This window comes from Lynx canadensis, chromosome A3 (assembly GCF_007474595.2).
Source record: "Lynx canadensis isolate LIC74 chromosome A3, mLynCan4.pri.v2, whole genome shotgun sequence".
NCBI lineage: Eukaryota > Metazoa > Chordata > Mammalia > Carnivora > Felidae > Lynx > Lynx canadensis.
In genome coordinates, this window is record NC_044305.1 from 63,042,317 (window position 1) to 63,065,627 (window position 23,311).

Genomic DNA, 23,311 nt, shown 5'->3' on the forward strand with positions numbered 1-23,311 from the left:
AACAATGTAAAAAATAGACAACAAGTTTGGGACAACTCCAAACTTTAAAACTCTTGAACATCAAAAGAAACAGCAGAGTGAAAAGGAAAACTGTAGAATGGGAGAACATAACTGTAAGTCATATATATGATAAAAGGGTTAATACCCAGAATATGTAAGGAACTAATCAATAAAATAGCTTCTTCATTCCGCAGAAAATATGCTAATTTTCTCCAGAGTGGGGCATGGCTTGATTTTCCCAATTCTAGTTTGAAAACTCCCAGAGAAAGACTCTACATGGCCCGACTCATGTTAGGTGTTTACTCTGAATCACTTCAAATGCTCATTATGAGGAGAATGCTTAAGTGACAAGAAATCTATATAGCAGGATATTATGCAGCCACCAAAGCTATGTTTGTGATGGGTTTTTAAAAATGTATATGGGGAGGAGTGCCTGGGTGGCTCAATTGGTTAAGTGTCTGACTTCGGCTCAGGTCATGATCTCGCTGCTCGTGGGTTTGAACCCCACGTCAGGCTCTGTGCTGACAGCTCGGAGCCTGGAGCCTGCTTCAGATTCTGTGTCTCGCTCTCTCTCTGCCCCTCCCCGACTCATGCCCTCTCTCTCTCAAAAATAAACATTTAAAAAAGTTTTAAAAATTGGTATAGGGAAATACATGTTAAAATCAGGATGTTAGCTTTACAGTAAAATCTCAACTGTAAGAGGAAAGATTAGAATGAAATTAAACACTAGAGTGTTTAATAATTATTACTTCTGCGTTGTGCTTATTTTAGCCTATTCATTTTCTCTGTATGCTATTTTTTTCTACAAGAAGTTTATATAATTTTGAAAACAAGGGAAAAAATGTAAAAACTCTGTCACTGTCTGGGCTATTGTTAATAGCCTCCATATGGACCTACAGACACAAAACATCCTTCACACAGCTGGAAAAAATTATCTCACTGAAACTCAGGTCCAGTCATGGAACACCCCGATTTTAAAATCGTATTCCGTTTCTCGTAACCAACCCAGTGAAATCCAGACTGCAAGATACTTCAATGTAGCCCAATCTCCCTGCCCTGTTTGCTCTTCCACCTTAGCCATTTTATGTGCTTGCACCTCGACTATTCACAATGCCACCAAATACACTCTGCACACATCTTTATTCTTCTGCACTGTTGTTTATTGCATTCAGCAAGCATCACAATACTGTCTTCTCCTCTATCACCACCATTGAAACCCTGGAGTCTTTTAGGAGTGATCCAGTAGGGGAGCTCAAATCTTTATGCAGTCCTGCCTTCAGAACAATTTTCAGGGCTCCTGGATGGCTCAGTCAGTTGAGTGTCCGACTGTCGATTTCGGCTCAGGTCATGATCCCAGGGTCATGGGGTCAAGCCCCAAGTCAGGATCTGCACTGAGTGTGGAACCTGCTTCAGATTCTCTTTTTCTCTCTTCCCCTCTCTCCTACTCATGCTCTCTCTCGCTCTCAAATAAAATTAAAAATAAAGAACAATTTTCATCTAACCAGGAAGGTCACTTACTTTGTCCAAATATGAAGCCTCAGGAGGCATAAGGGTAAAAAAGGGAATTCATCTGCTCAATGAGATCAGTGGAATCCACTGAATCACCTTTGAACTAATGCTGGTGATTAAGGCCCAGCCAGACAAACTTCACCTTCCTTGTTATAATGCTCCTTTCTTCAACCTTCAATCCCAGTTACGCAAACAATTATACTTTTAAGATGCTAGTAGTGTGTTGGGATGCCTGGGTGGCTCAATCGGTTAAGCGTCCTACTTTGGCTCAGGTCATGGTCTCGAGGCTCGTGAGTTTGAGCCCCGTGTCAGGCTCTGCACTGACAGCTCAGAACCTGGCTCCTGCTTCAGATTCTTTGTCTCTTTCTCTCTTTACCTCTCTCTGCCTGCCCCCCACCCCCCGCACTGTGTGTCTCTCTCTCTCAAATAAACATTGGGCCACCTGGGAGGCTCAGTTGGTTGAGTGCCCAAGTTCGGCTCAGGTCATGATCTCACGGTTGGTGAGTTCAAGCCCCACGTTGGGCTCTGTGCTGATAGCTTGCAGCCTGGAGTCTGCTTCGGATGCTGTGTCTCCCTCTCTCTGCCCACCCCCCTCAAAAATAAATAAACATTTAAATAAATAAATAAATAAACAAACAAACATTTTTTAAAAAATTTTAAAAGATGCTAGTAGTGTGCCTGGATCATAGCAAGCAAAAATATTAGCTGCCGCTTTTGTTATTCATATCAACAGGGCTTTCTAATGAACACACAGAGGAGTTCCAAAGTTCCAGAACCCAAATTATCACACTGTCTCACATCAGTTTGTAAGCTTACAGGCAAGCTACGCCCAGGATGTAGATGCTGATTCAACGATAGATGTACCAATCTCACTTGCGATCATCCTCTATTGAACCACACTCCTGTTATATTCCTTTCTATGTGCAAATGTAGCCTTCTACGTCTTCAAAATGCTCGTAGGTGTTGGGAGGATTTTGTTCTTAAAGATTTTATCTCAAGCAAATGCTTTTTTTTCCCCCTTAAAAATTTGCCAGGCGCCTGGGTGGCTTAGTCAGTTGGGCATCCAACTCTTGATTTCAGCTCAGGTCATGATCTCATGGTTCATGAGATCAAGCCTGGGGGTCAGGCTCTGCACTGACAGCATGGAGCCTGCTTGGGATTCTCTCTCTCTTCTCTCCTCTATCTGCCCGCGTGCTCTCTCTCAAAATAAACATTTTTTTTAATTAAAAAAAATTTTGCTTCATTTCCAAGAATGTGATCTTTGTCTTCGTTCAAAGTTGCTGATCAGTAGCTTACAACTGATAATAACAAGCATGAAGCACTTATAAGGTGTCAGGCACACATAATTTATATTTTACATATATTTATTTCATTTAAAACTCACACATTTCCCCTGGTTTACATGATCAGATACTGAGGCTCAGAGATATTGAGTAATCTACCCACTGTGTCAATGTGGCAACTTAGCCAGTGTGACTTAGTCAGGACATAAATCTAAGTCCATCTCACTCTAAAAGCCCATGTTCTTGAACATCACACCATCCATCACCCAAAACCAAAGGGCAGAAATGTAGAAGGAGAGTATCTCCTTCAAATATTCAAGACATCCTGGGCTATAGAGGCTGGGTCTACCCAGTCTTCAAAACAGATCAAATGTTGTCACTGCCATGAATGTTTCAACAACTCCCTTCAGCATAATTACTTATTCTTATGTAATTTTTTGTACCTCTCTACAATAGCTTATATCACTGGTTTCCTTTGGGTTATTATATTTAGTTGTGTACATCTTTCTCAAGAGTAGGGATCTTGTCTTACTCATCACTTCATTCCTTACTCTGTGTAGCACAGAGTCTTGCATATAGTAATAACTCAATATTTGTTATTGATTTAGAGGTAAAGTAAATGAAGTATAGTGGAGATGCATTTGCTTTATTAGCTTATTAATAAATGATGTGCTATTGCATAAAACCTGAAACAACCAAACAGAACGTTGGAAAATGTTAATATCACAAATATTCTTTGCCTCTAGTAAATCGCTAGAAAACAGCTCAGGAATTTGATTCACCCTCCATTCCCAAAGCATTGCTATTGGAGATGGAAAAGTAACTGAAAAGAGAGAGCAGAGATCTCTGGCATATAGTCCGGTACTCAGTGGAATATGTTTTAAGTAAAAGAACACTTCCAACCCAGGGCTTTTAGGTCCCAGGTTTGTCAGACGCGTCACCTCGTTCTCTCACATCCTAGCCTTCGAGGCGTTGAGCAAGACTTGAAGAGCAACGCCTAGAACTACATTTCCCATGATGCCCCTCGTGTGCACGTAACCCAGCCTGCGACGTCGCTCCCATGGCAACCCAAGAGTCCGCACAGTCCCGCCCTCCTGGGAGATGACGGGCCTCCTTATTTTAGGCGGGTCCCAACGCCGAGTTTACGACACCGGGGTGGTCGACCCAGGATGCCCAGGTATCCCCGCAGACGTGCTTGCTCCAGGCTTACGTTTCCCTCGTTAGCCTAGCTTTCCCTTCTTTCCCACCCCGCCAGGAAGGGGCAGGAGAGGGAGGGCAGCTGCGGGCATATTTAGGGGGAGGAACCCGGGCGGAAGCTGCCTGTGGAAAACAATTGTGGGTCTGTTCTGCATGCAACCTCTGTCTGGATGGTCAGGAATCCGTAGGAACTACCCTTGAACATGTGGGTTCGGCCACAAGCAGGTAGAAAAGTTCCCCAGGTATAAAAGATTTTGAAAGTTCAACTCCAACCATTCACTTGGTAGAAATTTTTTGCAGGCCAAGGAATGTTCTAGATGCAGGGGTTCAGGCGGTGAATTAGACCACAAAGCCTCCTTCTCGGAGATATCCCTGACTCCTCTCCTGGTTGCAGGGGTTCAGGACAATAATAAGTGAGGGAAACTTGAGAAAGCTGTGTGAAAAGCGTAAGATGACGTTTAAAGGGGGCCTGGAAAATACATTTTAGCTCTTCAGTTCTGTGATGTCAGTTTTAATTTCCTGCTTTCAAGATCACGCCTAAACCCTCTCTGAACAACTTAGAAGGACGTCAGGGAGAGAGGGGTTCTGGAGTCCATCACAGAGCAGGGCAAATCTGTTTTTCTCACCTTGTGGATCATGGCCTGATCTCTGTTGAGTTTAATGAACCTTAATGTGAAAAATTGTCAGCTTCCTTCCCATGGGGGTATAATTGGTTGCAGTTATGAAGTTATGGTTATAGTTACAGATTTCCACCAGTGGCATGACTGGTGGCTGCACTACCTGCTCTCCTCTCTGCTGGGAATTTGGAAAGCAGATCGTCAGTTTGAAAGAATGGTGTATACCCGCGCCAGGTGGCTCAGTTGGTTAATCGTCTGACTCCTGGTTTCTGCTGAGGTCAGGAGCTCTCAGTTCCTGGGATAGGGCCCCATGTTATTGGGCTCTGTGCTAACAGTGCGGAGTTTGCTTGGGATTCTCTCTCTCTCTTAAATAAATACACTTTTTAAAAATGTTAAGAAAAAGAAAGGTGTCTAAATGAAGAGCAGACAAGCCTGGGCTGAGTTCCTGGGGATTCACCTGTGAAAGAAATGCACGCATTTGGTGCAAATAATTAGGGACACCTTTATTGGTCTTTTATAGCCCCTTTCTTCATCTCTGTTTCTTGAATAATAATTAGGAGCTCCCAGTAATTTTCAATAACTATATATAGGTCAAGCCCAAAATGAATTATCACATTTTAACAATCAATCGTGACTATAAGGTTGGTATTTTTCTTTAATTGGCAGTTTAGAGATGAAGAAACAGAAATAAGCCTGGAGAAAAGCACAAAAGCTTGCCTATATTAGGTGCTCAATAAATAATTGTTGAATTAATTAAAGGAATGAAGGATCCAGAGAGGTTGGGTAATTTGCCATGTAGAAAGCAGCAAATTCTGGCTTAGAACAATTAGATCTCGTCTCTCTCTCTCTTTTTTTTTTTTTTTAAGTTCAAGACTCCATTTTTCATTTTCGTTTTAATAAAAGGTATAATCTGTGAAAAATTACATATGTTTATAGAGAGATGAATGGAAGGATTATTTTCAAAATGTGATTTTAGGTGATTTTTTTTTTCTTTCATTACATTTTATATATTAAAACAGGGAATCTTGAGCCAGAAATATAATTTAAAAAACAAAAAAGAGGGGCACCTGGGTGGCTCAGATGGCTAAGCGGCTAAGTGCCTGACTTCGGCTCAGGTCATGATCTCACAGTTTGTGAGTTCAAGCCCCGCATCGGGCTCTGGGCTGACAGCTCAGAGCCTGGAGCCTGCTTTGGATTCTGTGTCTTTCTCCTCCCTTCCTCTACTAGCACATTAAAAAATTAAAAAAACAAAAAACACAAGAAATATCTCAGAAAGCAAAGATTATTGGGCTCCCCATTTTCCTAGATGTTGGTGGTTTTCAAGTTGTAAATTTCCAAAATTCTGTGTACCTTCATATACATGTCTGAGAAGCTAACATACACAGCTTTCGACCTCGGCTGGAAGCCCCAAACTAAGACAGCCTCAAATCCTAGTGGCAAAGACGTGGCTTATTATTTTCAGCTGATATGAACCAGTGCAAGGAAAATGACTAATCCTCAGAGGTTCTATCAGCTTATTGTCCCCCAAGAAAATGCTGTTGATTTGCTCTATAAATTTAACTAAACTAAAATTTCTCTGAGCATGAAACAGAAATTGGAAAAGATTCTCTTTGATTGTCTGAATTTTCTTTTTCTGCCTCTCATAGTGAAACTCTCTGGGAAATTGCAAAAGCAGAAGTGGAAAAACGGGGAAGCGGTGGAGGTGAAGGTGATGGAGTTGAAATTGGAGAAAAATCTGTTTTCTTCATTGGCAGTAAAAATGGGGTAATGCATTTTTTCCTCCTTTTTTTCCCCCTCAAGTATTATGCTGATTTAGCAACCAGTGGTAAAATTTATTTTAATATTTTGGTAAACGTTTGGAAACTTCAACTCTTTAACCAGATGACCAGTCTCTGGCCTGCTGGTTACCTGCTGGCTGTGCCTTCCCTGGAGAGGGGCCCTGCTCATAGGTGAGTGGGGACTAACATCTAGCCTCAGCATTTCTTGTCAAGTGGTATGCTCCCGCATGAGCCATAGCAGCCCAGAGGAAGGAGCGCTTGATTCTAATTCGACTACTCAAAGGCACCATAAACACTAATCTGATGACCAATAGTTCTGGTAACTTGTACAACTGAAACAGGCATATAGATAATAAAAACATGAACCGTGTAGAATATGATACATTTAATCTTAACCAGAGTCATAGAAACCGAAGGAAACCTGGCACTGCCCTAGTCTTCTACAGTGGGGATTCTCACTCTGGGGCCCATGGGGGTACTTCTTGGGGTCAGGGAACTCTCTAGAAATGTATCCAGAATTGTGTGTGATCGTGTATCAGTGCATTTTTATGGGAAATTAGATTCTCCCAGCGTTCTAGCACTTCAAAAAGGTTAAGAGCCACTATAAAGAGTGGTTATATAGTTCGACTATCTCTAGAAATGGGGGAGTTATCTTTCACAAAGCAGGCTGGTTTCATTTTGTTAATTCCTAGTTACTGGAAAACCTGTGTTTTATTGGAATATCCAGTGTTCCCATTTCTGACCTGTAAAAGTGTCCGAATAGTTGGTATTTCTAATTCCAAGAACCTAATTCTTGGTCTTAATTCTGACCTGTAAAAGTCTGATTTCTCTTCTACTTGTTATATCTTTAAGTATTTTTAAATTGCCCTCCGAATAATTATAGACAACCATTTTGTTTCCCTGAGTCTGTTTCAGCTTTCGTATCTTCATTTCTTTCGCTCATGCCTTCTGTGTTATGGATTCCATATCAGTCATAGATTCTCTGTCATGATTTTTTTTTTTTTTAATGTTTATTTTTTTGAGACAGAGAGAGACAGAGCATGAACGGGGGAGGGGCAGAGAGAGAGGGAGACACAGAATCAGAAGCAGGCTCCAGGCTCTGAGCCATCAGCCCAGAGCCCGACGCGGGGCTCGAACCCACAGACCGTGAGATCGTGACCTGAGCTGAAGTCGGACGCTTAACCGACTGAGCCACCCAGGCGCCCCTGTCATGATTTTAATTAACGCTCACCTGGAATTATTCTACTGTGTCATTCTCAGGAGGGAACAGAGTTTGTGAGGTTTTGCTTAACTGCAGTAGACTAGGTGTGCCACCTTCTCTTTTTCCAGACGCTGTGCTCCTGTTATTGCATAGAAAAATCCTAGTAATCACGTGACCCTATTCACTAAGGTTGAGCTTGAGGTCTGTAAGCCTTTTTCATTTAGATTGTTTTGTCCTTAATTTTCTTAGATTGGGCCCTTTGTTACAGTCTGGTTTTATTTTTAATTACTTTTATTAAAATGATTCACAGATGAGGTTTATAAGCTCAAAGATAATCAAAAGGCGCATAAAGCCATAAACTTCTCCACATTGTTCAGAGCCTCTCCTTAAAGCAGCCTCTTTAATATCTTTTCCTTTTTTTCTATAATTTACCTCTGAATGTCTGAAATCACTGATGGGCTATTTTTAGACTTAAAATGTTAGACATTATCTGTTGAATTTTTGATAATAGTAGAAGAGTATTTAGTTCTATCTCTCTTTTTTTTTTTTTTTAAAGACTTTTTTATTTTTAAGTAATCTCTACACCCAGCATGGGGCTCAAATTTACAATCCCGAGATCAAGAGTTGCAAGCTTTGTTGACTGAGCCAGCCAGGTGCCCCTATTTCTGTCTCCTTTGTTTGTTTATTTATTTATTTACTTACTTATAAAAGCTTATGTATTTATTTTGAGAGACAGCTCAAGTGGGGGAGGGGCAGAGAGAGAGTGAGAGCATCCCAAGCAGGCTCCACGCTGTCAGCACAGAGCCCATAGTTCTGTCTCTTTTAAACGCTCACCTCCAGCCCTGGTCTGCAGTATAATTCCTATTATAATTTTGGGCTAAATCAATATTCAGTGGATTACTTTCTTTACCTTGAGTAACTTCTTCCACAAGTTTCAAAATGCCTTGTTTTTTTATTTGTTTAGCTCTTATATGTACCTTAGTTTTTATATTCATTAGTTATTTGTTGCTATATAATAAATTACTGTAAAACTTGGCAGCTTTTAAAACAGCAAACATCATCTCACCTAGTTTGTGAGGGTCCGGAATCTGAGAGCAGCTTAGTTATGTGGTTCTGGCTCCCGGTCTTTCATGAAGTTGTAGTCAAGATGTCATCTGGGACGAAAGTCATCTCACAGCTCAGCTAAACTGGAGAAGCAGTTTCGCTCACTGATGTGGCTGTTGGCAAGAGGCCTCAGTTCATTGCTGACTGTTGACCAGGCTTCATTTCTTCACCATAGAGGCCCCTCCATAGGGCTGCTTACAACATGGCAGTTTGCTTTCCCCAAAGCCAGAAATCCGAAAGAGAAAGGGTGCCCAGGACAGAAACTGCAGTCTTTTATAACCTAATCTTGGAAGTGACATGCCATCACTTCTGCCATATGCTATTGGTCACAAAGACCCAACTCTGGTACAGTGTGAGGGACCTCACATGGGTGGGAATACCAGGAAGTGGGGATCATTTGGAACCATCCTGGAAGCTGGCTCCTCGGATATCTATTGCTAATTCTTTCCACAATCCCCAACAGACATTCAGTATAATTTTCATCTAGGCAGTTGTATCAGATCATCTGAAATTTCCCCTCTCCAGCCAGAGTCCTGCCATCTTTTAACCCACTGTGTTAGTCTCTACTGTTGTCAGGAGTGGTGGCATAGCTACCATCCTTCCCCAACATCTCGGGAATTCCCTTTTCCTCTTTCTTGAGTTGGAACTTCAGTTTCCTGGATCCTGTTTCTTCCCTATTCTTGGTTCACTCACTTATCTTGGTGGAGCACATTCTCTTGTAGTTTCTGGGGAAAGCGTTACATGGGAAGTAAAATTTATGAGATACTGCATGTCTAAAAATGCCTTTATTTTCCCTCACTCTGGGTAGAATGTTTATCTGGGTATAGAATTCTGTGTTGGAATGAGTCACTTCACCTCTCTCTTTGATCCTAGTTTCTGAGTCTGGACTGTTTCCTTTGGGAATGACAGAAAATTCAAACTGAGGGAGGCACTTTTTGAATAGTTGGTATCCTTGGGGCACCTGGGTGGCTTATTCGGTTAAGCGTCCAACTTCAGCTTAGGTCATGATCTCATGGTCTATGGGTTCCAGCCCTGCGTTGAGCTCTGTGCTGACAACTTGAAGCCTGGAGCCTGCTTCGGATTCTGTGTCTCCCTCTCTCTCTGCCGCTCCCCCGCTCATGGTCTGTTTCTCTCCATCTCTCAAAAATGAGTAAACATTAAAAAATTTTTTGAAAGGTTGGTCTCCTCTTCACTGTTAGACTTTATCTGTATTCCTCGTGTGATGTGTGCCATGAGACATCCTACGATAATTCATTTCATATGGTCAGGCAACAGTCTAATTACATACATCACATTCTGCTCTTTGTATAGTATTCCTTCATGCATGTTTGTAAGTTTCCATATAAATACACAAAATGCTGTATTTTCTCTCTCCTTCTGTCTCTTTACATCAATATGTTGAACTCATGGGGCACCTGGGTGGCTCAGTCAGTTAAGCATCTGACTCTTGATTTTGGCTCAGGTCATAATCTTATAGTTTGTGAGTTCGAGCCCCACATAGGGCTCCGGACTGACAGTGTGGAGCCTACTTGGGATTCCCTCTCTCTCCTTCTGTCTCTGTTCCTCCCTCGCTCTCTCTCTCAAAATAAATAAATAAACTTAAAAAATATTTAATATGTTACACTCATAAGTCTCTGACACAAGCTTGGTAGTTCCTATGAGGTCGTTTACTCCCCTGTGATAATACTGCACTTATTGTTACCTGCACTGTTGTGCATCTGTCGCTGTAAATATTCTTTCCAGACCTTGTCTCAGCTGTTTTCTCTTGTGAATTACTTGGGCCCTCTTCCATTATTGTCTTTAAATTTTTCTTAATGTCATACATAATGACATCTCAATTTATCTGCACATTTTTTTCTGATTCTCTCTACTCAGATTTAAATTGTCAAGTCTCTAGGCATGGTCTTATGATCCTCTGAACGTAGGTTTCTTCTCTTATCAAGTGATAATCACTCAAGTATTCTTAGGGTATTGGCCAGAAAACTTAGCCATTGAGCATTTTACTTCCCAGAGCTTCTGTTCTCTTCCCGAACTTCAATCTCTGGATAGAAGAAAAGTGGGAAGGAAATGTCTTGACTTCTAAATTTTTCCTTTTCTAGTTTCTACAATCTGGTTGTAAGGAGATGCTTTCTAGGGTTCCTTAAGAGATAGCAAGTACGAGTTACACATCTTCCACACACATTTTATTGATCACAGCACCCTTTTCCACTGAGCCTGAAGATGACTTCTGATCCATAACATTCCAGGAAGGTGTTGGCACTTGAGATAAAATTGGTTTATCATTTCTGACTCTAGTAATGTCATTTATCACCACACAATTAGAAGAAGTCAGCCAAAATCCATAGGTTAATATATGCACAGGTATAGCATATCCTTCAGATCAACAGAGAGCTGATTTCACGTGGAATACCACATTATGTCACTTGAGGACTTTAAGTATTGTGCACCATAGGGGGGAATTTAATTAAGAAATAATTTTGATTACCATATGAATATTCTGACTAAAACATGTGATTGAAAAATATCTAGATGAAAGAATTTTAATATGAAATGAAGAATTAATTTTTTTGCTGTTTTTAACATCTAATGTTATAATAACTACATTAAAAAATAATATTTAGACATTTTGCTCAAATTTATGGTAACAAACCCATTGAATTTGAAGTCGGTAAACTCACTTTTATCTAGCTAATACCATATTTAGCAGGAATTAGAAAGTACTTATTGGGGCACCTGGGTGGCTCAGCCGGTTGGACGTCTGACTTCAGCTCAGGTCATGATCTCCCACTCTGTGAGTTCGAGCCCCACTTTAGGCTATGTGCTGACAGCTCAGAGCTTGGAGCCTGCTTTGGATTCTGTGTCTCCCTCTTTCTCTGCCCCTCTCTCACTCATACTCTGTCTCTCAAAAATGAATAAATGTTAAAAACATTTTTTAAAAAAGTACTTATTGATCTAAGAAAAATTATAGTAAACAAAATTTTTAAAAATGTTTATTGTTTTTCATTTCATAATTTGAAAACATTCAGGTTTTCTATCTGATTTGAATGTAAAAGCCAGGATTCTTTTTTTTTTTTTTATGTTTATTTTTGAGAGACAGAGAGACAGAGTGTGAGCAGGGTAGGGGAAGAGTGAGAGGGAGACACAGAGTCTGAAGCAGGCTACAGGCTCTGAGATTGTCAGCATAGAGCCCGACACGGGGCTCAACCTCGAGCTGGTTGAGTGCTGAGTGTCCGACTTTAGCTCAGGTCATGATATCACAGTTCATGAGTTCGAGCCCCACATCAGGCTCACTGCTGTCAGCCTGTCTGCAGAGCCTGCTTCAGATCCTCTGTCCCCCTGTGTCTGCCCCTCCTCCACTGTGCTCTCCCCAAAATAAATAAATATTTTTAAAAAATAAACAACTGTCCAAGTCAGAAAAATAAATAAGTCAGCATCTAAGTGGGTAAGTCAGTATCTTAGTAATCATATTTTGGAATCAGTTACTTTACTTTTAGGATTGTCATTTAAGGAATCATTGAGTTATGCTAATGATGTAATGACACAGGGTTATTTGTTATTGTGAAAAACATGTAGAAAATATGGCAGCCTGTCCCCAGGACCACTGATTATTAGTGAGAGACCTCTCGCCACTCATTGTGAGTTTCTGTTTTATTTAGCCAAGGATACAAAGGGGTTTTGGAAGTGGCAATATAGAGCAAGAACAGATGTATCGTATCTTCATCCAACTTTGCTTGGCTCACAAAGTTCTTGCCAGGAAGGCAGGACTGCTGGTGACACTGTCTACAAAAGATCGGGCTTACAGATCCAAGAGGCTGAAATTTATGTGGCATTATGTTTTGTGTCTATTTGGGGTTCATATTACACTTTTATTTTTGTGCTTCATGCTTCCACTGAAGGGTATATTGACAAATTAAACTTTCTGGATCTAAGCTGTGCATCAACGAGGCTACATCTTTACCTGGTGATGTCAGTGCCCAGGTAGCCAGAATACTCCTCTGTCTTGGGCTGTGTCTTGGAAGGCCCCCCTCCCACACACAAATAGACATCCTTCATTGGGAGATATTATATATACTATCAACATTATAATTAAGGGGGGAAATGTTATACAACTGCAAAAGAGTTGTTAGTGATATAAGGAAAAACTATAATGTTAATTGAAAAAAGCAGGACATGGGGCGCCTGGGTGGCTCAGTTGGTTAAGCGTCTTGGCTTTGGCTCAGGTCATGAGCTCACGGTTCGTGAGTTTGAGCCCCACATTGGGCTCTGTGCTGACATCCCACAGCCTGGAGCCTGCTTCGGATTCTGTATCTCGCTCTGTCTCTGCCCCTCCCCTGCTTGTGCTCTCTCTGTCTCTCAAAAATAAACAAAAAAAATTTTTAATTAAAAAAAAAAAAAAGCATGACAAATTTTATATACAACATGATCTCAACTTTGTAAAAATGCAAAGATAAAAAAGAGAAATGCATATAGTAAAATTCTAATCACTGTTTTTATTTTGTTTTTAATTTCTGTATTTTACCAAGTTTTCTTGTTGGCCCACTTTAAAAAATCTGAACTATTTAAATTAGCTTAAATAAAACTTTCATAGGTATCATTATACTTTAAAATTTTTAACCCAACTACAGTATATAAACATTTCATCTCATGAGTTTATTGTGAGGAGAGTGACGTTTTCATCGGATGTGGTTCCTTACCAATTTCCTGCTTACAGCCATATAGATAAATATGTGGATTTAAATAAGCGGGTCAAGTAACTAGTACTAGTCTTCTGGTACAAGTAAATTCCTATCACATAAAGTCTTCTGTGTAAGAAGCTGCTTCCATACCTTTCAGGGGGCTTAAACTAGTAGTACTGATCACAGCACACAAATGCTCGCACGCAAAACACCCCACCAGCATCCCGCTAGGCACTCTCTGTAACTGTTGTTCTAGGCTTTGTTGCAGTGACGGCCCATTCATGTTTTATTTGTTGTTTATGGAAGAACCACCCATTTTTTAAAATAGGAGACTGTGAGCATACACAAGCTCTTTTTTATTTTCATTTATGTAAATTAAAACTAATTTTGCTTTTGAAGACGGGCAAACTCTCTTGAGATATGTAGAACTTTTGAAGGTATTATTCTTTAAAAAGTATCTGATTCTGTGCTTTATACAGAGCATGATTTTGAAAAATAGAGGCAAGCAATTAATGCTTCTGTTGTTCAGCTAATAGTAATCACCCTTTACCAAAGAAACGAACTGCCTCGATGCCTTCTCTCTCTTTTTGCCAAACCTCTGTCCATTCAGTGGACACTTACTGAACATCTTCTGTGTGCCGGGTATTCTGCCCGATGCTGGGGAAACAGAAAAGAAAGTCATACTCTGCTGTGCAGGAACTTAGGTGCTAGTACTTGTACAACAGTAGCAACACATGAGAAAATCTATGATGGAAACAAGGGCTTTTCACTCAGCCCAAGAGGCTGGAAGAATGGGAAAGCCTCCTTATGAGAGCATGATGTCCAGAGCTTGAAGAGCAAGAAGTAAGGAAAGAGAGGTAATTCAGGTGAAGAGGGTCAAGTGGGTATTCTGAGCAGAAAATCAAGAAAAGTGTACTAAACAGCAGTTACAACCAATGGGAGAGAGAACACACTAGACAAACTTTACAGGATTGCTCGTCATTGTTGACTGCTGTTTTGATGACGGGGATTCAGAATTTAGGTGACACCAATCTGCATAGTATGTATAATTTTTCTCCATCATCACTCACTTGTGTGGGTACAAACATGGAGGAGAAGGGAAGGTGATTGGGTTTACCAGGGTTGGTTTTTGCCGACCAAGTGGGTGCAATACAGAGCGAGAAAGCCTAGGGAGGGGGTAATATTTGCAAGGGTGATTGTAATAATAAACTGTGGACTCTAAGATGGAAAAGGTGAGATGTGGAGGTAGGACGGGGCTGATGGAGAAGGAGAAATGTTGACAGGTCAGTGGACTTTTGAGGCCTCTCACTAAGGCCACAGGATGGTTACTCTGGGGATTCCTGAAGAAGTAGTTGGAGAAATGCATTGTTTGTGTGTGTGATTTTTGGAAGTGGTGCAATTTCCAGTGGTGAAGTGATTCAAGATATAACCTTGGAAGTGATGTATGGCAGAAGCAGAGTGAAGGAAAGGGTCTCTGTGAGGAGGCAAAGTCACTGAGAGGTCAGAGTGTTAGGTGGATTGCCTGTGCCCACATGGGTATGAAGTTAGCAAAACTAATGACAGCAGCTGAGAGGGAAAGGGAGACTGAGCCAGAAGAGGTGACAACAGCCATCACGGTAGACTGGTACCAGCCTGTAAGACTTTTGCAAAACAAGGGAAGTAGAATAATTGTTTAAAGGTGGCACTGGGGAGCAAGGAGGGCCCTGTAGTACATGGGGTGGTAGAAGAAAAAAAAAAGCCTTCTGTAACAAGAATGTAGAGGAAATGGTCCAGAAGCAGCCATATTTTAGGTAAGGCCAACAGGTAGAACATTCTGAAGAAGAGGTTGATATTAGGGAGTTTTGGGGGGAGAAATGGGGGGGATTATTGTGCCAGATGAAGGGATGTGTAGAAGACTGTGGAATTAGAGCTCCAGGGGTAATGGATCAGAAGAAAAGACTGGATTTCCAATGTGTCTGAGGTAATGGGAGGGAAGATAGGATTCCTTTTGATAATCCCTGAATGAACTTGTACTAAGTCAGTGTTTATTGAACCAGGAAACCTAGGGGTCTCAGAGGGCAACAGTTTACTAGTGAATTTTTAAAATTTGGATCATATTTTAATGATAGTCTAAAAGCGTATTTCAGTGCCCAGAGTTGAATTTATGTTTATTTGGAATTGCCACCAAGTAGTACATTTACATGAAATTATAATCAAAATTTAAATCAACACTATGGAACTATGAGAATCTGAGAAAAATGGCTAGTTATATCTAAGATTCCTTCCAATCTGGAATCTTATATTTAAGATTCCAGTAATTCTGATTCTGTGCTTTCTTGTACATAGAATACAATAATTTTTAGGTATAGCAGCCTCCCCTCTATCTGCGGGGCATATGTTCCAAGACCCCCAGTGGATGCCTAAAACTGCAGAGAGAACTGAATCCTGTACATACTCTGTTTTTTCCTATACATACACACCTATGATAAAGTTGAATTTATAAATGAGGCACGGAAGAGGTAACTAAAAATAACTAAAAGTAAAACAATTATAACAACATACTCTAATACAAGCTATGTAATGTGGCCTTTCTGTCACTCAGAATATCTTGCTGTACTATACTCGCCCTTCTTATGATGTGAGATGCTAAAACGTCCTCTTGACGAGATGAAGCGGGGTAAATGGTGTAGGCACAGTGATACAGCGCTAGGGTACTCCTGACCTGATGATGACACGTCCAAAGGAGGATCATCTGCTTCCAGACTGCCGTTGACCATGAGTAGCTGAAACCGTGGAAAGCGGAATCATGGATAAGAGGAGACTACTGTACTACAGTCTTCATTTATCTCAAACTTCGAAAATATGCTACATGTGATACATGTTCAGTGTATGAAAATTAGAAAATCCTGATTTTCTTAAAAAAAGAAAAAATTACCAGAGGTGCCTGGGTGGCTCAGTCAGTTAAACGTCTGACTCTTAATTTAGGCTCAGGTCATGATCTCACGGTTCACGAGATCAGGCCCCACATTGGGCTCTGCACTGACAGAGCCTGCTTAGGATTCTCTCTCTCTCTCTCTCTCTCTCTCTCTCTCTCTCTCTCTCTCACACACACACACACACACACACACAAACTAAATAAACTTAAAAAAAACCCAAATAATAAAAATATAAATTACCAACAAATCCATCACCTAGAAATGTTTACTGTTAGCTTAGTGATATCCCTCTAGATCTATTTATTTGTGTGTGTGTTTCTGTGTCTTTCTCTGAATCTGTTAATGTGTATGCATATGTATGTATGTATATCTCAAAGAAGCAGGAAAAGATATTTTAAAATTGAAAACAGAGTTATGCTAATCTGTCATAAATGTTTTACCATGTCAATAAGTATCTTCCTAGATCATCATTCCTAACAGCTGCATGCTATTTCATTATAAGGATTGTCATAATTAAATTAACCAATCCCCATTGGGGGAAATTTAGGTTATTTCTTGTTTTTCACTTTGAAAGAATACCTGCCAGCAAACATCCTTCAGTAATATACATTTTTGGTCGTATTCCAATTATTTATGTTTCCCATTATTTAAAAAAAAAAAAAAGTCATTCAATTTGATCATATCCCAGATATAATCCAGAGTAATTTATTTGTGATCATCTTTTTCTTTTGGTAAAAAAATTACAGGTTTTAGGAAAAAAACCTACCTAGTCAAATGGTCTGTGTTTTTGTCAGTCCGGTATTTTCCAAACTATTTTCCTTGGAACCCAGCAGCTTCCTCCATTAGACTTTCCCTGCTTCTCCTCTTTTATCTGTTTTCTTGTAAGAGATCTTTTTTTGGCTTGTTTTTTGTTTTTAAGTTTTACTATTAAAAAAAAGGAAGTGTGATTAAACCACTGAGCCAATCCCTGGCTAAAATGTGAGGTTAACTTTCGTGTGGTAGAGATGCCCAGAACCTATATTTTCTGACTCCTAACAAAATACTTAGAACGAGTACCTTCTCTACAAATAAAAAGACAGACAAAAAATACTCTAACCCAGTATTTGGATTGCCTACTTTGAACATATTTGCAATATGTCCTTTATTTGTATGTTACCTTTTTTCTTTATTTCCACTTCAACAATTGGAATTAAAACATTTTAGAAGACACTAATCATCTGCTTAACCAGTAATTAGCATTGATGAATAGAGAGAAAATTTCAGACAGCTGCCAAGTTGACCACTAAAGTGAGGTATGATTTGCTAGTATTTGTCATCTGCAGGACTTCATAATTATAATAATAGCAGTGTAGTTACACCGTGATGGAAAGTTGACAGTTAACTTTTTCTACTTATCAAACTTAGGAACAATTCTGAAAGTTTCTAGTTTCCAGGTAATTTATCATTCGAGTGATTAAAAGCTATTTTTGGCCACAATTACGAATAACAAAATTTTACGTATGGGTGACATTAACACAGTATTCTTTTTTTTTTTTTTTTTTTTCTATTTCCAGGGAAAGACTACTATTATTCTAAGGTGTCTTGACAGGTAAGTGTTATGTTAACCTTTAGACTATATTTTTTGTTTATTCTAGTTATACAGGGCAAGTTAAATTCTGAAAGACGTGGGAACGTGAATAATTTTGAGATTCAAACAATAACTTCTTAGTGAATTCTTTGTATGGCCTTTAAAATCTCCTTAAAAAATCTTTTTTAACATTTATTCATTTTTTGAGAGAGCATGAGCAGAGGAGGTGCAGTGAGAGCTGGAGACACACAATCCAAAGCAGGCTCCAGACTCTGAGCTGTCAGCACAGAGCCCAATGCAGGGCTCATGCCCCCCAACCGTGAGATCATGACCTGAGCTGAAGTCAGACGATTAACTGACTGAGCCACCCAGGAGCCCCAAAATCTCCTTTAAAGATAAAACCAACAATAAGCAAAAGTAAATAAATAAAATTATACAGGATTAATGCTGAGTTTCCCTTTATATGGGGAAGCAACGAACGTAACTCCGATAGTACTTGGCTGCTTTTTGGTTCTGCTACTCTGGTATTTGATTTACTTCTATTTTACCTAGTCCATTATTATCTTAACATTAATTATAATCTTTAAATTGCTCGTGGAAACATTTTTGAAGCACAGTGTTGATCCTCAAACTGTGCTTTTTATCATTTGTTTCTTATACTTCCTAACCTATATGGTCATCAGATTAAGATTTAGGATTATGATTTAGGATATTGCAGGAAACTGCTTGTTCCCTTCATTCCAATACCTACTTCTTATAACTTCTCCAAAAAATATCAAAATAGATGTAATTTTGTCTCAAGGTCCCATTAAAGAAACGTCATCCATTTGAAAAATACTAGTAAAGAATTCAAATAATAGAATCCTAATTTTGTGTAATTCCTTTCACCAACAAAATTGTTTCTTAGAAGAACCATCTATCGTGACACCTGCATCATATTTCCATCCCCTGGAATCATGGCTCTCTTTTGACCATATGTGTTTCTTTCTACAAACAAGTTCTCTAACACAACATCAGCTTAGGATGAAATACTTTGAAATACAACACTGAACTGAAAATTCTTCATTTCAGTTCCTTGATAGTTTACTTGGAAAAAAAAAACAGTTCTATTATACATTGAATATCAGAGCTTATAAATTTTGTCTTAAAAGTAGCATTTTGTTTCATAAAAGAAAATTTGTATCTTTTATAAAAGCAAATATAACCAAATATTCTATATATGTATCAAAAAATATATATGTAGGGATGATATGCAAGATATTTAATAAAGATAAATATATAAATCACAAATTTAAAAATTCTCTTCTCCACATTAAAAAGATATATACCAAAAATAAAAAAATTAAAAAATAAATAAAAAAAAATAAAAAGATATGTACCAATATTATTCCACCTTAAAGAGGAATGAAATTCTGACATGTGCTACAACACGGATGAACCTTGAGGACATTATGCTAAGTGAAATAAGCCAGTCACAAAAAGATGTATACTGTATGATTCCATTTATATGATGTATCTCAGAGCAGTCAGATTCACAGAAACAGAAAGTAGAATGGTGTTTGCCAGGGTCTGGAGGGAGGGGAAAATGGCGAGTTATTGTGTAATGGGTATAGACTTTCAGTTTTGCGAGATGAAAAAGTTCTAGAGTTTGTGCAACAAGGTGAATATACTTAACATGCTACTGAACCATACACTGAAAAATGGTGACGAAGGTAAATTTATGATACACATTTGTACTATAAGAAATTGAAGTAAATAAGTACATATATACAATAAAGCTGTTTACCAAACAATGTAAGCTGCAGTGTAAATAATTCATCAAACCATTTGTCAGTTTTTAGGACTTGTTCATGTCATTTGTTAGTTTGCAGCTCTCGCTAGTTAAATGATGCCCATGTTTGGGTTGGGATTTAAAATAGAGAATTGTGGGGTGCCTGGGTGGCTCAGTCGGTTAAGTGTCCAACTTGGGCTCAGGTCATGATCTCGCGGTTTGTGGGTTCGAGCCCCGCATTGGGCTCTGTGCTGACAGCTCGGAGCCTGGAGCCTGCTTCAGATTCTGTGTCTCCCTCTCTCTCTCTCTCTGCCCCTTCCCCACTCACACTCTGTCTCTCTCTCTCAAAAATAAATAAACATTAAAAAAATAAAAGAATTGCATAAAGTCTGTTGATATCTCCATTAAATTGATAATCATACGATTCACAGCTCCCCACATTGAGGCCGAGCAAAACCTGGTATAAGTGCTCCCCACGTGACCTGAATGCCAAGAGCTTCCCCTAACATGGCCACCAGCATTGCCAGCTGCACTCCATTCTCCACTCGCTCCAACAGTGCCTGTAAGGACTACGACATTGTGCCGGTGCCATTAGTCATCCTTGCAGCTGTGACAAAAATCCTCGAAGATGGTTTTTTGAGGGCTTGTCTTTTACATCAAATTTTTTTATCATTTTTACTTCAGTGCTATTCCACAAAGTAACTTTTCTACTAATAGATTAACATTTTTAAGAGGAAGCAAAAATGAATTGGGTAATATGATAGCATAAGAAAACCCATAATGGGGGCACCTGGGTGGTCCTGTCGGTTAAGCATCCAACTCTTGGCTTTGGCTCAGGTCACAATCTCCCACTTCGTGAGATCGAGCCCTGCATCCAGCTCTGTGCTGACAGCATGGAGACTGCTTGAGATTCTCTCTCTCTCTCTCTCTCCCTCTCTCTCTCTCTCTCTCTCTGCTCCTCCCCCACTAGTGCTGTCTATCTCTCAGGATAAACAAATAAACATTAAAAAAAAGAAAAGAAAACCCATGATGGTAATACTATCTGTCTTTATTGTGCAGGGATGAGCCACCAAAACCAACCTTAGCTTTGGAATATACATATGGAAGAAGAACAAAAGGGCATAATATAGTGAGTGTCTTCTTAAGTGATATTGCTGTGCCTGGGGATGGAGAAGTAATGATGCTGACTTTGTTTTATATTTTCATCTTATCTGTAATCAATAAACATATCCAGTTGTACACTTCATAGCTATGTGCTTTTAAGTCAGATTCAACTCAGCAGACATGAAGGCAACCTGAATAGGAAAATAATTTAGCCTTCTCATTTGTTGTGTCTTAAAATGTGGAATAAGATTCCTTTGTAACTTTATTTTACAGTTTTTGGACATATTTATATTAATTGTGTTAATGTGGCTTTTTCTTCTTTCAAGTGGGAATAATATTGTGAGTTACATCCTGTCTCCCAAAAAATCTGCGAAAAATAGGAGTTTGACTTGTAGAATATTTATGAAAATGTACTACTCAAAGTCCAAATTCTTAGCATTTTTACAAACATATCTTGAAGTTAGTAATACTACTTGAGACTGAGGCCCTAATTTGTTACAGTCCTATTTTCACTAGAGTGTCTCTTCAGAGGAAAGTTGGAGATTATTCAGAACGGAAGGAGAGTGCACGGTGTATGTTAGAAGGATAAAACCATTCAAAATAGAATCCTCTTTTGGAGTTCTCCCATGAAAAGGTCTTTTCTTAAATAGAGTTAGGTGTAGGGAAGAACCGTCTATAACAGAAGGCCCCACTTCTGTCGCACAGGCAGATTTTTACAGATCGATCTAGTCCAAATGTTTGATCATTAGTGTGTAAGAGTTAACATTGCCTGTTGCTGCTTTCTAGATAAGTCAGTGAAAGTTCATTATTAAAACTGTGAGGTTAAAAAGAAAAGAAAAAACATTAATATATTGAGATGTGGGAGAACTCTATGTTTGTGACTCACGTGAATTTTGACATGAGTGATGACCTATAAATGAGATTGCCCTTTTCACTGGAAATGCTGAAACTGCTTTCACTGCTTCACTGTGGAGAAGAGCTCTAAGAACTGCCCTTCGTCAAATTGTGAATCAAGGGGGATTTTCCAATGCAAAACTGCCTCCCCCACGAACATTAATAATTCAGAGATCAACAGCAAATATTCAAATATCAACAGCAAAACAATTTTAGTGAGTATGAGATGATAATTTGCCAGAAATCTATATATTCATCTAAAACTTGCTTCAATGACTATCTCTTCCAAGTTCATGGCAACAGATATATTAAAAAGGTGATTTTTCTTCACCTATTTTCTCTAACACTTTGTGCTAGCAAGTTGGGCTTTTCCATATTCATTCTGGAAGATCCATGTCTTTCTCAGATTTCATGTTCCCTGAGTTCTAAGTGGAAGCAGTTAGTTCCTCCCACAATCGTGGTGTTACCGAAGGCTCCTCAGCAGTAGGATGGAAGCAGAGATGCACTTAGCTAGTCGTCCAAGAAGGTTGTCATGGAATAGATGGTCGTATTCCCAAGCCACGTGGCTGCCTCACTGTTTCACTCCCCTAATACTTAAAGAATCCTATAAAAAGGGAATCAGTTGTTCAGTCTCTTCTTGTTCCCCACCTACCATGTTAATGTTTCATCTTTGTTTTTTGGAATAGATGTTTTGGTGCATTTTGAGGGATGGGACAGAGAAAGGGGAAAGTTTTGATTGCCAAGGTTTATTGAGGACTACAGTATTTTGTATCCATAATTATTACTGACTTGATGTTAATGAGGTGTAAGAAGTATTTAACATTCAAAGATTTTAAAAATTTAATGTGAAAAATGCCTGTTTTTGTTTGTTTGTTTCAGCCAAAAGATATTGCTCACTTTTGGGAACTAGGTGGAGGGACCTCTTTATTGGACTTAATCAGCATACCCATCACAAGTGACACCTTACGGTAAGTGAGCCAGATCCAGGAACGGTTGTTAGTAAGTACCCAGTGGTGTCCACAGGATGAATATGAGTAGGCTTTCAGGAATCGGAATTTGGGGGGACAGTTTTCTGTTGCTGAAGGTTTATACTCTCTTCCTTTCTATGTGCTTAAAGTATAATGCTTTCAAAGAGATTTTAAAAGAACCAGGGTTCTGGCCTGTGCTGACAGCTGGCATTCCAACCAGTAACATATTTTGCAAGCCTGCAAACAAAGTATGTCAAATAACACTTGAGCAATGAATTCACTTGGCAAACATGAATTTGAAAAGCTTAATTCTTTTGAATACCCATCCAAGTGTAAGCTGATTCAACCCTGAGTTTTTTCTTCAGCTGGATATGGTAAGTCTACCTTTGAATTTAATGCTAATTAGTACTGTTGAAGCTTCACCCAAGGGAACACTGAGTTTGCGGAGGGAGAAAGTCTATTTGCTGACCGAAAAGAAATAGAAACTTGGGGAAAACCTCAAACTCTTTGGTGGCGTTTCCTGACAATGACTCCCACATGTTGGCCAAATCAGATGTGGAAAATTGTGACATTTCTCACAATGTTCCTGGGAATGTGTCTCAGCCAAGGAAAACAGATTTTTACATCTGAAATATCTTACTTTTGTCAGAGTTTAACACAAACCATTGCTGCTGCCTGGACCAAATACAAAGGGCTGCACTATTATTTGTTACATTTCAGCCACTTA

The 23,311-nt window shown here is 39.4% G+C and overlaps 1 protein-coding gene across 3 annotated transcripts in view; it reads left to right on the forward strand.

The window, feature by feature from the left end:
• Window positions 1-3,802: 3,802 nt before the first annotated feature.
• DYNC2LI1 (dynein cytoplasmic 2 light intermediate chain 1) overlaps window positions 3,803-23,311 on the forward strand; it is a 39,484-nt gene continuing 19,975 nt past the window's right edge. Inside the window, exons 1-5 of one of the 3 annotated variants that reach the window (XM_030310508.1) lie at window positions 3,803-3,969; window positions 6,253-6,370; window positions 17,834-17,868; window positions 20,678-20,747; window positions 22,496-22,584. In XM_030310508.1, coding sequence (XP_030166368.1) covers window positions 3,962-3,969; window positions 6,253-6,370; window positions 17,834-17,868; window positions 20,678-20,747; window positions 22,496-22,584 — 320 coding nt within the window. In that variant the 5' untranslated portion in view covers window positions 3,803-3,961. The remainder of the gene's footprint in view (window positions 3,970-6,252; window positions 6,371-17,833; window positions 17,869-20,677; window positions 20,748-22,495; window positions 22,585-23,311) is intronic. The other 2 variants (XM_030310507.1, XM_030310506.1) reach the window with 2 other exon arrangements.